The following is a 16997-nucleotide window of genomic DNA, read 5'->3' as shown; positions in this document are numbered from 1 at the left end:
AGATTTATCAAAACCTGTCCAGAGGAAAAGTTGCTCATAGCAACCAACCAGATCTTCTTTCATTTTTCAAAGGCCTTTTTAAAAATGAAAGAAGTAATCTGATTGGTTGCTTTGGGCAACTCTGCAACTTTTCCTCTGGACAGGTTTTGATTAATCTCCCGCATAGTATATAGTACAGTACAGCAAATACACCATTAGGGTACGTTCAGACGAGTGGATTTTCCGTGCGTATTTCACTGCGGATCCACCGCTGAAGGACCTCTATATGCAGCCTTTACATGTGCCTGCTTGGAGCGACAATACGCCACTACGAGCAGACACACTGGGATGTGTGAGTCGCCGCGCGCATGCGCAGTATATTCGCACATTGTGGCAGCTCTCGGCAGCCGCGATGTGCGCGAGTACACCGCGCATGCGCAGCAACTCACACATCGCTTCAGTGTGTCTGCACGTAGCAGCATACTGCCGCTCTGAGCAGGCACATGTAAAGGCACCATACAAGAGGTCCTTCAGTGGCGAATCTGCAGCATAAAATACGCTGTAAATCCGCTCGTCTGAACGTACCCTTAGGGCGCACAGCAGGGCTCAGAAGGGAAGGAGCGTCATTTGGAATTTGAAGAGTAGATATGGCTGGATTGGATGTTGGGGGCTATGTCGCATTTACAAAGCCGCTCTGGTGCCAGAACAGTGAAAACTTCCACAAATTACCCCATTTTGGACACTACACTCCATTAAGGAATGTAGCAAAGGATGCATTCGTTATTTGGAACCCCAGATGTTTGACAGATTTTTGAACACTTACCGGTAGAAAAAAAAAAAAAATTAAACTAATATGTAGCCCCAGATTTTTCATTTTTACAAGGAGTAAAAACGCCCATGAAATTTGTATCACATTTTCTATCAAGTGTGGAAATACCTCATATATGGATGTAAAGTGCTGTGCGGGAGCATAACAGGGCGCAGGAGTGTACATTTGTTGTTTAAATTGGTGATTGCACAGTGGTGGCTGATAGTTGCCGAGATGCTGAGGGAAATAAGAATAGAAAACTCCCAAAGTGACCCTTACTACACAAACTACAAAAAATTAGACCTAGGGTGTGAGGGTAAAGACAACACAATACTGTAAACCACCACAGAGTGGACCACTCAAACACCATAGATACACCATAGTACCAATAGAGGGATCTATGATGGCGATCTCTCCTCCTCCCGAGCGGCAGCATAGCTGTGCAAGACCTTAGTGTCTGGAGCAAGGATCCTTTATGTAGAGCACATGCGCCTAAGTGCGCACAACAGGCTGTGTGCACACTTTTTTTTTTTTTACAAGCTAATAAGCGGCATTTATGTTTGCAAGGCTGCATACTCAACAGTTGCGCATGGACTTAGGCTCAAGGAATGTTGGTAAGTATCAACAGACTATGAGGATACTACACACCCAATGAGTTGATGTAGGGGTGCAGTGAACATTCTAACCCCACAGATGTTTCATAAATGTATTTTCCTGGACTGAATGAACTACAGTTTGTGAAAAATTTAAATTCCAATTTTCCCACCTATATGTCATCTCTATACTCAGTGTGTTCCAATAGAGAGACAGACAAGCCACATTTACTTGTAAAAGCCAAGATTGTTTTATATTCAAGAGGAGTACATAAACAGCCAAATGCACAGAAGTAACAGGGTTACGATCGTTTTGCATCACAACACTTCAAGGACCCTAAAAAAAAGACGCATTTGCCTATTTGGTGGTCAGATTGAAAAAATAACCTTTGATTTTACAAGTGAGTGCTGCTTGTCTGTCTCACTATAGCTGTGAATGGCGAGAGTTACTCATTCCTCTAAGTGAGACCTCTTGCCATCCTGCTAAGGAGGGGTAGTGACAACCTGTATGAACTGCCTTTTTGTTGAACCCAGAGCATTCCAACATAGAAAAATTTGCCCCCCACAAATTATACTCTGCTTAAACATTCTAATAAACGCCCTACATTTGGCCCTAACATTTTGGTTACAAACATTTTCCCTGGATTGAAAGCACTGCAGTTGGTGAAAAATAAAAATTGCAATTTTCCTATCAATATGCCATCTCTAAACCCAGTACTTTGAAGCCAGTGTGTGCCAACGTGACATCAAAACAATACCAGTATAGGTGACCACCCCCCCCCCCTTTTTTTTTCCAGAAAATATAAGGGACATTATGACAAAGTAGTTAGGGTTCTTCCTTTTATAACATGGAATAAAATGTAATAAGCAGAGTAGCAAGGTAGAATAAAAATTGGGTAAAGAAATAAGAATTGATAATCCATTAATGTATGGCATGATGTGAAGCAAACCTTTATGCAGAGATCTGGTTTATCTGCACTTTCTTTTCCTCCTTTTATGACACACACTGTACCTTTTCAATGCAGGGGAGTTCCCAGAAAGTGTTGCACTAATACTATAAGGGCACCTTCAGTTCCAGAAATACTTGGACCCACGCTGTGATTAAACAGCCACCATCTTTACCTGATCATTGTCTCATGAAACATGGTCATAAACACTGAGAATGTAAAATGTTAAGCATGGTGAGTACATTTACGTCCGATAATCGGGAAGAGGTTAAATGGGAACTGTCAGATCCAAAAACCTTTTATATCTTGTTCCTGATGAAAATTAAAAGACTCAGTACATTTTTTATAGTTAATAAAGAAAACAGCCCCTGAAAATCCCACCACTAGGGGTCCCTATACCTACTGGGACATTAACCAGTCCTGCAGCAGAATAAGCTTGTCCATAAGTCATGGACAAGAGAAGACTCATGGACAAGGCTGCAGGAGCAGCGACACCAATCACCTCCCACCACCACAAAGGATGGACACCCCCCCTTCCAGAGAGGATTTCTAACAGAAAATAGAGAAAGAAAAACACATTGTATAATCAATAAGTTTTATTGAACAAGACAAGCTACAGATAACATTCAATAAACATTCATGAGTTCAGGATATGTAAATGAATACATTCAATATATGATGCTTTGGTCAAATAATATTTTGACATATCAAAACCTGTTACATACAGCATGAACAGTCGAAAAGGAATTGCATAGATGAACTATAGGAAGTGTGCATTTAAAAGATTAGATATGCATATAACTACCTGGATTTGCTCACTGGACATTTTGCCATTGTTCTTAGAGCTTTACAGGATAGTCTCATTAAACCTACCATTAGAACAATTGTCCTATTCCACTCTTCCATCTTACCTGTCAACAAGTACTATATAGATATTGCTGGACTTTTCCAGCACTCAACAGCTAAAACACCAGTGTAGCACAAAATAAGTTTTTCTCAAGCTATAGATTCGGATAGAAAATGGCACAAAATACATTCCAAACCAGCATATAACAAAAAACAGGAATAAATACATAGTATAAGAATGAGTATTAAATCCAAGAAAAATATTTGCTATTCTGTAGAAGCAATCCAGTAAACTTTATTGCTAAATATATAACTTTTTAAGCAGATTATAACAGGCAGAAATAAATGAACTGAGCACAATGAGTTATTCTGTAGCTTATCTATAACACACATGTCCTCACCAAAAACAGGAAAAAAAGTAAAAAACTATCTGGAAGTACCAGTCTATGGAGATATGCTATCTTCTTATGCCTTAGGTTGGAACTCTATCTGTTGACCTTTTTTTTTTTACAGCTATGAATCCTAAAAAGCCTCGTCTACAATAGCTGAAGGAGGCACAGGTTGAAAACTACCAGCATGGATCTAAAAGACTTTTTTTCATTAGATATTTTAATTTAAAAAAATATTGTTACTGATTTATATGTCCATTTCAAAAAGGATTGATCGGTCGGAGTCTAAATGTTCAGACCACAAGTGATCTCCAGAATAAGCCAGTGAAGTGTGTTTGTACTTTATATAACGGTGTGTGATTGTAAGTCACACACCGTTATACAAATAAAAAAAATAAAAAAAGCTGCGGCCAAAAAAAGAAAATGCAGCGTGCTGAAACCCTAATAGGGCCGGGTCACGCTGAAAAATCTGCGGCGGACCCTTAAGGACCTATTAGGGGGTCATGGGGGGGATTTTTTTTTTTTTAACCTCCTACCCGTCCCTGTACTGAAGCTCACCTTGAACTAGCAGCACTTCTTCAGTCCTGAGGGACACAGATCTTCAACAGATCCTTCTCTCAGCTCTGCCCGCTGACTGAGCTAGGTGGGTGAGCAGAGCTGAGAGAAGGGGACATTAACCCCTCATTTGATGGTTGCAATTGGTCGGACCAATAGCAGCGCTCTTGGGGAGGTGACTGGCTGTGTATGGTACACCGCCTATCACCTTCTAATTACGGGTCATCGGGTAACACGTGATCCGTATGACCGGAATCGCCCCAGATCGCTGGTGTAAATTCACCGGACATCTGTGGCGATCGCTGACATGGGGGGGGGGGAGGGGGGGGGGGGGGGAGGGTCTCAGGACCCCCCCAGGCATTGTCATGGGATACAGGTACGCCCTGTGTCCTTAACGGGTTAAAGGGGTACTCCGGTGGAAATTTTTTTTTTTTTTTTTTTTTTAAATCAACAGGTGCCAGAAAGTTAAACCGATTTGTAAATTACTTCTATTAAAAAAAAAAAAAAAAAATCTTAATCCTTCCAGTACTTAATTTCCTCTGTAGTATTCAGCAACTAATCTTTTCTTTTTGGATTTCTTTTCTGTCTGTCCCCTGTGCTCTCTGCTGACACCTCTGTCCGTGTCAGGAACTGTCCAGAGCAGGAGAAAATCCTCATAGCAAACATATGCTGCTCTGGACAGTTCCTAAAATGGACAGAGATGTCATCAGAGAGCACTGTGGACAGACAGAAAAGAAAAAATATTTCCTCTGTAGTATTCAGAAGCTAAGGACTAAGATTTTTTTAATAGAAGTAATTTACAAATCTGTTTAACTTTTTGGCACCAGTTGATTTAGTCTTAATCCCAATATATCCATCTAAAGTAAACTGACTGTGCTTTTACGCTACACAGATCTAGGAAACATTATGGCACTAGGATAATCAAATGGTAGTTTATACAGTTAGTTTCTGAAGGGTGTGTTGATATGTCATATACCTGCTTATCTCATACATTTGATTATTCATTCTTAGTGGAAGCATGAAATAAAAGGATTTTGCTTTATTTCATTTCATTATGGTGGATTGACCACTCAATACGCTTACGTGTATAATCCAAGTATGAATATCCACAGAAACTAATATGGGCCACATAATATAATCCTATATAATTATATATAATTGTTCTCCTTCCACCTCTAGTGTCTATTCATACAATATACTGCACAGGATTTGAAGCGGTGTTTAATCATTTATTCTACATTGAAATCTGCAGCATAAACTCTTCAGCTTCAAATTCTGCACAATAAATATGCACAGGGAACTGTATGTGTGAATACACCCTATGCTCTTAGTCTAAGTGGTTCTTTATGAAATGACCTTATATTATTGGTGTTATGACTGCCCCCTGATAACAGTGAACGAGATGCATCAGCTCACATCCCAAAAAAAATACCCCGTAATAAATGTGATTTTCACTAGATAAGAGCAAATCACGCCTGGGCATACTTGGGGCATTAAGAAAAAAGTCCACACAAAGTGACAAAATGGAAAGAGTAAATATCCCATTGCAGCATGTGAAAAATGGCAACCGTCGGCAGGAAGATACACTGACAGATCTGGCCAACAGGCACATTGTGTCCTCCAGCACTTTTTCATGTCTATGTTTGATACAACATATTGCTGATGGTTATGATCTAGAAGCCTATGTGGGAGGGTGGGGGTGTTAAACCTCTGTGATCCCTAGCCATCTCTCACACAGGGCCTTTTTAACCTCTAGACTCAGCTTCTACCGGCTGAGTGTTCCAAAACCGGCTGAGTGTTCCAAAACACCGGCTCCCACCTTCCGAGACACCCTCCTTGTGTTGAAGGGTGATAGTCCTCTTAGCTGAGACAAGTGATCTCAGTGGAGAGGGGATAAAATTTTAGCTAAAGTTGAGTCCTCCTTTAAAAGAAGTGGTCAGATGGCTATGGATACCTTTTCCACATTCTGCCTGCACTAGTTTTAAGAAATCAGACTGATGTGTTAGCCTTCTGAAAAGTCAACAGTATCTAGTCAGTGAACCAAGACACTACTTATAATTATAGGTCCTGAATACTATATTTACCATACATAGAATCAGTTTAAAACATCTCCAAACAAAGAATATGCTACTAAGATAATGGCCCTGATTTACTAATAGTGTTGTGTAGTTTTTTTTTGTGTGTCTACATTTTTTTTTTCTCCACACATGAGCTCTGTTCTGTAGGGTTTTCCTCAGCTCAAATCTACTACATTTTCTGTGGAAAGCTTAGTAAAATATGTTGGTTTTTTGTGAGAATGTCGAGACACGCCCCCTTTTCGGCAACCACGGCCAATTTCCCCGCCGGCCACACCCCCTTTCGGGTTCTCTCAGTAAAATGGAGAGTTAGGGTGCGTTTACACGCTATTACTCTCAGCGGGTTGCCCGCTGCGATTTATGCTACCATTGATTTAAATGGGTCCACAGGCAGTCTGCAATAGTGTCAGATTTGCAGACTGTCCACGGACCCATTCAAATGAATGGTGGCGTAACTCGCAGTGGGTTTCCTGAAGCGGGAAACCCGTTGCTAGTTACTAGTGTGTGAACGCACCCTTAGTCAGGTTTTTTCAATTCTGGCACAGACAGAATTTCTGGCGCAATGTGCCAGAATCTGACACACATCCCGACAAAACATGTCGGGTTTAAAATAGTAAATCAGGGCTAATGTGTTTAAAAAAATAAAAACTAAGATGTAACAGTTTACAACCTAAGGAGCACCATCTTATAAAGCCTGATACATTTCCTTGACTGTTCTTAATAATCTTAGCTTTTAAATGTTGGATCATCTAGTTAAAATTTACTGTAGAAAACATTTTATCATCTGGTTCAAAGTCTCTGCTAAAAGGTCCAAGTTTCATCTGCATAGTGCAAAGACGTGTTTGGCACAACCCAAAATTTTTGGGCCAGTTTAAAAAAAAAAATACCAGTAGGTTACACCCATTACATTATTTCCAGAGCTACATAGCTCCAGTGCAATTCATTACAAATGATAGAGGACCAATAAGAAAAGTATTGACAAAAACCAAACTTATAACATGATTATCAGCGAAGTAGAGCAAAGTGCCCTAAGTGTAAAGAAAAACAAAAACAAGAAAACACATTCTTAGTCTTAGATCATTACAGGTGACGTTTAATGCCCTGAGATTATAGTCCATGGTTTAGTGATCAATTTAATATGCCTGTTGTCAAAATAAATTCCCTTTAAAGGGTGTGTCCCCATTTCAGCACCATTTTATAGTGTACATACAAAAAAACTAATTGCTTTCCTTTTCTTCTACTAGTGCAAAGTTACAACCTGCTTTATAGTCTGGAGTAAAATTCTTGGAACACATCAAAAGTAGAACTCTCCAGCATTCTTTACTGAACATAAGGTACCAAGCAAGGTCTGTGCTGATTCTTTGAAGTGCAATCTTTACACCAGGCATATTTATGTAAGGGTTAAACATATACACCCTTAGAAAAACTGTAACAATTGATACAATCTTTGAAAAAAATAATAACCTAATCACTGCACTTATATTGTTTGCCAAGATCTTTTCATGTGTAGAAAATGAACAAGTCACAGATGAGGAAAAAATAGATCTTCCTAATAGCTGTACAGTCTGGCTTTGTGATAAGTGAAAGTTATTCGAACACCTTAATGCAGACTGTGGTACATTTATGGTGTTCTAATGGACTATGAAGCAAGCTCAGTAGCTGAGCTCGCTTCATAGACAAAGGGTGTTGGCTGCTATCAGCAGCAGACACTCCCCTTCAATGACTGACATTAGCAAATCACACTGAGGTCAGTCATTTAACCCCTTAAAAAGGGTCTAATGACTCCTTATCCTAGAGAAGCAACTAGGTTTCCTACTTCTCTGCAATCTGCTGTCTACTGGTTGGTTGGCTCAGTCAGTCAGTCAGTCAGTCAGTCAGTCAATCTCTGGTAACAGAAAGACCAAGATGGAACAGAGGATGTGGAGGCAGGGCTTAGCTATTGCTAACTGCAGAAGAGGAGCAGAGAAAGCATATACTGTTTACCTACAACCTGTCTCAATTCTACAAAGAAACCACATTGTGCCTTAAAATCTTAAAAAAAAAAAAAGTTTCCTCATCCGAGCAGCAGTTCAGTACTTAATGTAAACCCTACCTCTCTGTGCTGTTGCAGTTTTTTAAAATGTCTGCTCACAACACCTTTGCTAAGCCAGGGCACCAGTAGCGCGTTCTCTCTCCACATTACTCAACCCTCAGCCAAAGTGCCAAGGGTTAATCTAACAAAAACCATGTAGGTTTTTGATATTAATTTTATAGAAGACCTTTTAGATAGGAATACAAAATATTATGGCATAAGATGGTGGTTGTTCCCAGTCGGCGTGGTAGAAAATTTGGGCCAAGCAAAAAAGAAAAAAAAAAATTAGGTGTGTCCCATCTGATTCTCTACAATGTAAAAAAAAGCTGGGTAAACATCCTCAGAGACATGCTTATTCAGCACACAGCTATTGCTCTTGACTGTACCATCAAAAACAACAAAAAAAATGGGTACCTGCAAGTTCAGTACGCCGGATCTTCTGTCCCCAACAAAATCTGCTGTTAGGGGGAGACTGTAAGGAGACCACAAACATTAGATGTTTGGCTTATATGAAAGGATCAGAAGACTTTTATGTAATGTAAAAAGTTAGTAGCATATAATCAGAGATAAAGTCCTGCAGGAACGCATGGGAACTGAGCACAATTTACATTGCAAATGAATTAATGTATTAAAAAGGAAAATCCAACAATTGTTAATTATCTTACAAGGGTTTTCTAATGACTTTTGGTAAGTCCTGGTAGCGGGCCTGTATTGATAAGGGATGAAAGGCAGGTAGTGGGGTCTTTCATCCCCTTCCTGGATTACTACAGGTTTTCAGTTTAGCCCAGGTCAGCACATGTGCTGAAGACAGCTCTTCACTAAGCTTTAAAACAAAGGGGAGAGTCAGTTTGCTGTGAGGAACCTGCACCACTGATGAGTTTCAATCTGGAGGTTTGCAGCCTCATAGGGGGAAATGGTGTGAGACTTTTGCGTTGGGTGGCTGGTAGTAGGCTTCCTGTAATGACAGGAATGTGATCTGTATAGTTAGCGCTGGACAAGCAGGATCTATCTTTGTATTTATGCCAAAGTGTGAAGGCTGTATTTGTTACGAAAAAAATAAAATAAAATTTAAGACAGGAGAAGCCCTGTTTAACCGTTACTTCCATGCCACTGTTAATGGTGCTCAGAGGAGGACATACCCTTTATTTATTACCATCTGTTATTTCTATTCTTGATTTATACAATCAAAATAGCCATCCTTTGTACTGCGACAATACATTTAACAAAGAGCATGTATCAAAAGCAATGCAAATAAAAACATGTTGCTACCTCTAGCAACCAGTCAGACTCCCGATGTCATTTTCCTGCTGGAAGCTAACTTACTATGTGATTGTTTGCTATAGGCAACGGCCACATATCTGTCTCCATGGGATCTATCTGTATACCACAAGTTATGTTAAAATGGACTGTGAAATTGTTAAATGATAAAATTAATTACTTAAAGCACTGGTCTCAAACTGTGGCCCTCAAGATTTTGCAAAGCTTCAAATCCCAGCATTCCTAGACAACCATTGGCTACAGCAAACGGCTGTCCGAGCTGGCTGGGATTTGAAGTTTTGCAACATCTGGGAGGGCTACAGTTTGAGACCACTGACCTTAAAGGGTCCTATTTTCAACCCCCAAAAGAAAGGCCCAAAATAACTTTATAGCAGATGGAAGTAATTTACCTTTAAAAAGAGAAAATGTTGCAGCATCTATGTAGTCTTCCAAAGTCTTAAAACAGTCATGCTAGTTAAAAATACATAACAACCTCGACAACAGGCTAATACACCATAACAATAAATATGAATAAAAATATAAAAATACATGGTATTCTGAAGCAAAATCTGGCTGCCCAGAAGATACACAAACTTAAGAGTGTGTACAAAATTAATCATTAAAAATGGCACTTTGATTTCTTTTTTTCTTGTACATACATTGTGCAGTTTTAGTCATAACACTGGAAATTGGTTTACGAAAGGATGACAAACATGATACAGCATCACCAAGTGTAACAAGCAGCCTTTCCTGAGGAAATACCTTGGGGATTATTAAGAAATTTATATTACTAGTTTATAATTTTCCATCTGAAAATGAGAGAAATGACTAATCTATGAGAACAATGTTTTTTAATGCACAATATGAATGTTCCTCCTGCTTTAAGCCACGTCTCTGACTAGCTTCACCAACTTCAGAATTAGAAAAAATTAGTAATATAGGCTTATCTGACAGTTCCATGATGGTAGCTTTACCAGCATATCAAGTTCACTTTTCAACTGCTAGTGGAGGCTTTCGCTTTCACAATAATTTTATGTTGTTTACAGCTTTTTTTTTTTTTAATGAAGTGAATTTCAATATTATTACAGTTAAACGGTAGCAAGGGTCGTATAATGAAAAGGCATTTACCAACATAGTAAAATCTCCTTGCACTAAGAGGAACAACTCTTCATACATAGCCTCATTTTTGGCCACAAAATCACAAAAATTCTTGCCTAACAAATAAAATATGGACCTGACATTGTCATTATTGTTCCTGTGTCAAGGAGATCTGTCCTCCAAATATGGAAAACATATCAGTTAGGTCATAGGAAGATAAAAAAAGAAAAAAGTAAAAAATTTAAAAATATAAAACTGTTTAAAACAATCTCATTATACATTCCAATGAAAAGGATTATAGAATCTTTTTCATAAGAGCTTTTCTACAATCCTTTTGACATTCTCCTTTAAGGCTTCCTATGCCTATACAGGGGCATCAATCAGAAGTATACATCGGGAAATCATCCTGAGGTATACCTCGACTAGCACCAGCATACTGATAGGACGTATTCTCACAAATATTGATGGAAACCAAAAATAGATACCATTGCTTTGGTTGATTAAAGTAAACAGAGACCTCCATGGCTTGATAGAATGTAAGCATTGTAAACACAGAGCTTCCAATACATGTAGAGTAAGAGGATTTTCACAATGCCAGCCACAGTACCTCTGATTGCTCACATCAATATTCTAAATGACAATAGCTAATATTTGTGGAAAATAAAACCACAAATAGCAAGGATTGTATGATCCCTAAAAGAGCTGCTCTTGAAAGTCACAAAACTAGTTAATATGAAGTCCTTTTCTATGCTTTCAGCAGAAACATTGTGCAATATAAGCTTGGCTATTGCTGCTTGAAGCCATATAATGCTGCACAGTGTTTGTCACAAGTGGGGTAGACAAAGGTCTAATAGGACAACTAGCGCCTTGATGCATCAGCAAGGAAGGTGGGGGGGGTCTTTAGTCCTGGGAGCATCAATGGCTAAATGGATCAATCTTTCATGGTTTATAGGAGCCTAAAAGAAAGAAACACAATATTATATAGGTTGTGCTATTCTGCACAAATAACACAGAGTTGCGATCTACTGCATGGCATCTCAGCTCTCTTTGCTTACAGCGTGGGGTTCAACAAGCCCCCTCTATGCATCTTTGTTGGAGAGCTGGAGATACACGAGTAAAGCACTCATGTATCTCCAGGTCTCCAACAGAGATACATGGATAAGAGATAAGTATAATGTGGGACTACCCCTTTAAGACAATCAAGTCAAATATTAAGAATATTTATTAAAAGGGCCCATTCACACTAGACCATTCCATCTGCAGCAGGTGCTGACTGAATCAATCGGATTACGACTGATCGGAAATGCAACATTTGTCTAGATGACAATACATTTCTGGGCAGATTCCTTTAAAAGAATGAGCATGTTCTGGGATCCAGAATTTCTTAGTGAGAATGGTGCAGCAGAATCCCATTAATATCAATGAGAGGCTGCTGCACACTAATTTCCGAGTGGAATTCCACTCGGAAAATAAGTAGTGTGAATGGGCCCCTAAAAGGGGTTAATGAGATGTTGACAGATTGTTCTGAGGTCAACAACATTAACCTTTCATTAGTTTGGAATGGAGAGACCTTTACTGATCTGTACGGATAAGGGGCCATGAAGCTTGCATGCAGGTGTGCCTGGACCTGCAGCTTATACCATTTGCTAAATGTTAGAAGCTGCAGTACCAGACACAACAACATACAGATTAGCCCAGATACCTATATAAACCATGGAGGGGATATGACATAGTAAAGAGAATCTGATACAAGCATTTCCTGCACCAACCTGCTGGTACAGCCTAAAAGTGCTGGTGATGCTAATTCCAACAGTATTTACCGGTACTGACATGTGACGCCTGAGTTATGCCTGAAGCTTAAAAAAATGGAAATAAAACTGCTTTGGGGCACTTAAAACATTACTAGCCCAGCACGTACAACACCCACTTCTTAAATATTCACGGCTCTACCTACAAGTATACACATATATATGGCCATTGTTGTGAAAATGCTCTACTTTACTCCAAAAAGCAGCACATGCACACTGGTGGAACGGATTGGCTGTGCCGGAGATCTTAGAGCACGTACTGCTGCATGCTTGTAGACACAGCCACCTGTATTTATGATAGAGGTTATGTACAGGGTAGAACCAGGCATGCATAAGAGTGCACCAAGGGGTTAGAGAGTACACACTGTTGGAATCAGCGTCACCCGGACTATAAACCGGTATGAGTTTCCCTTTAAATTTAAAAATGATCTCTTCATTTTTTTCGCACCTTTATGGGAGGACTGTGACTTTGAACCAGACCTTGGGGAGCTTTGAGAATTACGGTTTATGTAATCATGACCATGATCATCACTGTGATCTTCATCTGGTGCTGGAGGGAGTGGTCTGTGGAATAAAAGGTAAAATTCTAATTTACTGATAATTCGGTTTTCACAAGTCCATCATAACAGCACTACATGAGATTGTCCCCTATAGGCTTACATGAGATCAAAAAGGCTCGTCCCTTTCAATCCCTCAGTGGTTATAAATTAGTAAGAGATATAATATAGGAACAGACATAGCAACAGAAAACACTTACCGGTAATTTCCTGTTCCTATGAACAGACGGATGCTAAATATCCCTTCAGGTAACAAAAGCTAGTAGTGGATTTGGTAAGTCACTATTCCTTCCAAACTATTCATACTTCTTAAAATACTAAAGGCCCAACCCCCAACAATTTCTAATTACCTTTATCTTTTCTAGCCACAATTATGAATGAATTAAACTCATCTGTATGAAATACACAACCAATATATAGAGTGAGCTGATTGTACACAATGAACAACTCCAAAGTTCCGATATTTATCCCTATAAGGCTGCTCATTTTATCCAACAAAAGGATTTAGAGTGTACCTGTCATTTGCATGAACTTTTTATATGTAGCTGTAGATAATAACATTATATGTATATTTGTAATATACATTGGTTAAAAAATGTGTATATTGTCAGGGGTTCTATGTCAGAATGAAGCAGAGAGACATGAGTCTCCGTTGTGATCCTGGCAGCCATGTTTAAGCTCATGGACAAAATCTTCGTTTTTGCATTTAGTTTTTTTCCTCCTCGTCTTCTATAAATCATAACGTGTTCAATTTTGCACCTACAGGCCCATATAAGGGCTTGTTTTTTGCGTCACCAATTGTACTTTGTAATGACATCACTTATTTTATTTTATAACAATCTGCTGCGAAACAAAAAATTTTTATTTGTGGGGTAGAATGAAAATGACGTTTTGGTAAAAATTACATTATCTTTATTCTGTAGGTCCATACGGTTAAAGGAATACACAATTTATGTAGGTTTTATTTTACTACTTACAAAAAAAAAAAAAAAAAAAAAAAAAAAAAGGTTATAACTATATGCACCAAAATTTGTATGTTTAACGACGCCCTACGCTCGGTCCCGGTGTTTAAAACGGGACCCCGCATCACACCAAGTCGGTCCTGGCTGTTAACGATAGCCAGGACCCTGGACTAATAACGTGCGGCACCAATCGTTGTGCCGCACGTTATTAACCCTTTAAACGCGGCAATCAAAGTTGATAGCCGCATCTAAAAATTAAAGTAAATGCTTCCTGGCAGTTCAGTCGGGCTGATCGGGACGTCCCGATCAGCTAGGACGCGAGCGGAGACCCCCATACCTTGATTCGTCGCGTCCGATCAGCGTTTGATTGCTCCAAGCCTGAGCTACAGGCTTGAGCAATCGAGCCCCTATCTCGCTGATCCATGCAAAGCTATGGCTTTAGAGGGATCAGGGTAAAATATCAGTGTGTGCAGTGTTATAATCCCCTATGTGAGCTATAACACTGCAAAAAAAAAAAAAAAATAAGTAAAAAAAAAAATATAAAGTTAAAGGTCATTTAACCCCTTCCCTAATAAAAGTTTGAATCACCCCCCTTTTCCCATAAAAAAAAAAAAAAAACTGTAAATAAAAATGTGTGGTATCGCCGCGTGCGGAAATGTCCAAACTATAAAAATATATCACGCGCAAAAAAATTCCAAAGTCAAACATAGCGTATTTTTGGTCACTTTTTATATCCTGAAAAAATGAATGAAAAAATTAATAAAAAGTGATCAAAAAGTCCGATCAATACAAAAATGGTACCAATAAAAACTTCAGAACACGGCACAAAAAATGAGACCTCATACCAGCCCATAAAAAAGTTATAGGGGTTAGAAGATGAGAATTTTTAACATATACATTTTCATGCATGTAGTTATGATTTTTTTTCTGAAGTACCACAATATCCAACCTATATAAGAAGGGTATCATTTTAACCGTATGGAGCTACAGAATAAAGATAAAAATAACACCTTATCGAAAAATGCACTGCATAGAAACGGAAGCCCCCAAAATTTACTAAATGACATTTTTTCTTCAATTTTGTCGCACAATGAATTTTTTTCCGTTTCGCCGTGGAGTTTTTGGTAAAATGACTAATGTCTCTGCAAAGTAGAATTGGTGGCGCAAAAAATAAGCCATCATATGGAATTTTATGTGCAAAAGTTAAAGCACTATGATTTTTAGAAGGTGATGAGGAAAAAATGAAAATGCAAAAAACGAAAAACCCTGCGTCCTTAAGTGGTTAAAATTGTCATCTTTTGACCCCTATAAAAAAAAAAAAAAATATTTATACACGTATGGGACTATATGAGGGCTTATTTTTTTGCACTGCGGTCTGTAGTTTTTACGGGTACCATTTTTTCTTTTATGGGACTTTTTGATTGCTTTTTATTATTTTTAATATGAAGTGACCAAAAATTCACAATTCTGGGCTTTGGCATTTTTTTACGTGTACGCCATCGATCGTACGGTTTAGTTACCCATCAATTTTAATAGCCCCTTAGGGGGCTATACCATGAAATCTTGATTGCATACACTGTTCAATAGCATAGCATAGCAAAGCAGTGATCAGTGTTACCGGCGCTCTGCTGCTCTAGACTGCTGTGCAGGCATGGAGCAGTAGATCGCCGATCGGACGAGGAGGAGGAGGCAGGTGGGGACCCTCCTGTCATCCAGTAAGCTGATCGGGACATGGCGATTCTGTCGCGATAGTCCAGATCAGCTCCACTGAGCTACCGGAATAGTTTTACTTTCAGTTTAGACGCCACAATCAACTTTGATTGCAGCATCTAAAGGGTTAATGCCGGGCATCAGCCTGATCGGCGGTGCCAGGTATTAGGCGTGGGTCCTGGCTGCCTGTAGCAACTGGGACCCATGGGGTTTAACCCGTTATCCGCTCGTGAGAACGGTTTAAACCCCATTAGCGGGACTCAGGACGTACCGGTACGCCCTGCGTCCTTAAGTGTTTAACCCCTTCAGGACCAAGCCCATTTTGGCCTTAAGGACCGGAGCGTTTTTTGCACATCTGACCACTGTCACTTTAAACATTAATAACTCTGGGATGCTTTTAGTTATTCTGATTCCGAGATAGTTTTTTCGTGACATATTCTACTTTAACATAGTGGTAAATTTGTGTCAATACATGCATCCTTTCCTGGTGAAAAATCCGTAAATTTGATGAAAAATTTGAAAAAGGGATATTACGAATACATTTTTTTTTGGTTCACATATACAATATGTCTACTTTATGTTTGCATCATAAAATTGATGAGTTTTTACTTTTGGAAGAAACCAGAGGGCTTCAAAGTTCAGCAGCAATTTTCCGATTTTTCACAAAATTTTCAAACTCGATATTTTTCAGGGACCAGTTCAGGTTTGAAGTGGATTTGAAGGGTCTTCATATTAGAAATACCCCATAAATGACCCCATTATGAAAACTACACCCCCCAAAGTATTCAAAATGACAATCAGTTAGCGTTTTAACCCTTTAGGTGTTTCACACGAATAGCAGCAAAGTGAAGGAGAAAATTCACAATCTTCATTTTTTACACTCACATGTTCTTGTAGACCCAATTTGTGAATTTTTACAAGGGGTAAAAGGAGAAAATTTTTACTTGTATTTGTAGCCCAATTTCTCTCGAGTAAGCACATACCTCATATGTCTATGTAAAGTGTTCGGCTGGCGCAGTAGAGGGCTCAGAATGAAAGGAGCGACAAGGGGATTTTGGAGAGTAAGTTTTTCTGAAATGGTTTTTGGGGGGCATGTTGCATTTAGGAAGCCCTTATGGTGCCAGAACAGCAAAAAAAAAAAAAAAAACACATGGCATACCATTTTGGAAACTAGACCCCTCGGGGAACGTAACAAGGGGTTAAGTGAACCTTTATACCCCACAGGTGTTTCACGACTTTTGCATATGTAAAAAAAAAAAAAAAAATTTTACCTAAAATGCTTGTTTTCCCAAAAATTTTACATTTTTGAAAAAAGGTAAAAGCAGAAAATACCCCCCAAAAT

General features: G+C 39.0%; 1 protein-coding gene across 3 annotated transcripts in view; it reads right to left on the bottom strand.

Moving 5' to 3' along the window:
* Positions 1 to 2914: 2914 nt before the first annotated feature.
* CCDC50 (coiled-coil domain containing 50) overlaps positions 2915 to 16997 on the bottom strand; it is an 80771-nt gene continuing 66688 nt past the window's right edge. For all 3 annotated transcript variants that reach the window (XM_056565426.1, XM_056565425.1, XM_056565427.1), the window contains 2 exons: positions 12875 to 12990; positions 2915 to 11574 (listed from right to left, as the gene is read on the bottom strand). In XM_056565426.1, the coding sequence (XP_056421401.1) occupies positions 11558 to 11574; positions 12875 to 12990 (133 nt within the window). In that variant the 3' untranslated portion in view covers positions 2915 to 11557. The remainder of the gene's footprint in view (positions 11575 to 12874; positions 12991 to 16997) is intronic.

Source organism: Hyla sarda, chromosome 3, assembly GCF_029499605.1.
Source record: "Hyla sarda isolate aHylSar1 chromosome 3, aHylSar1.hap1, whole genome shotgun sequence".
In the NCBI taxonomy this organism is placed as follows: domain Eukaryota; kingdom Metazoa; phylum Chordata; class Amphibia; order Anura; family Hylidae; genus Hyla; species Hyla sarda.
This window is presented reverse-complemented; position numbering and strand designations above follow the sequence as displayed.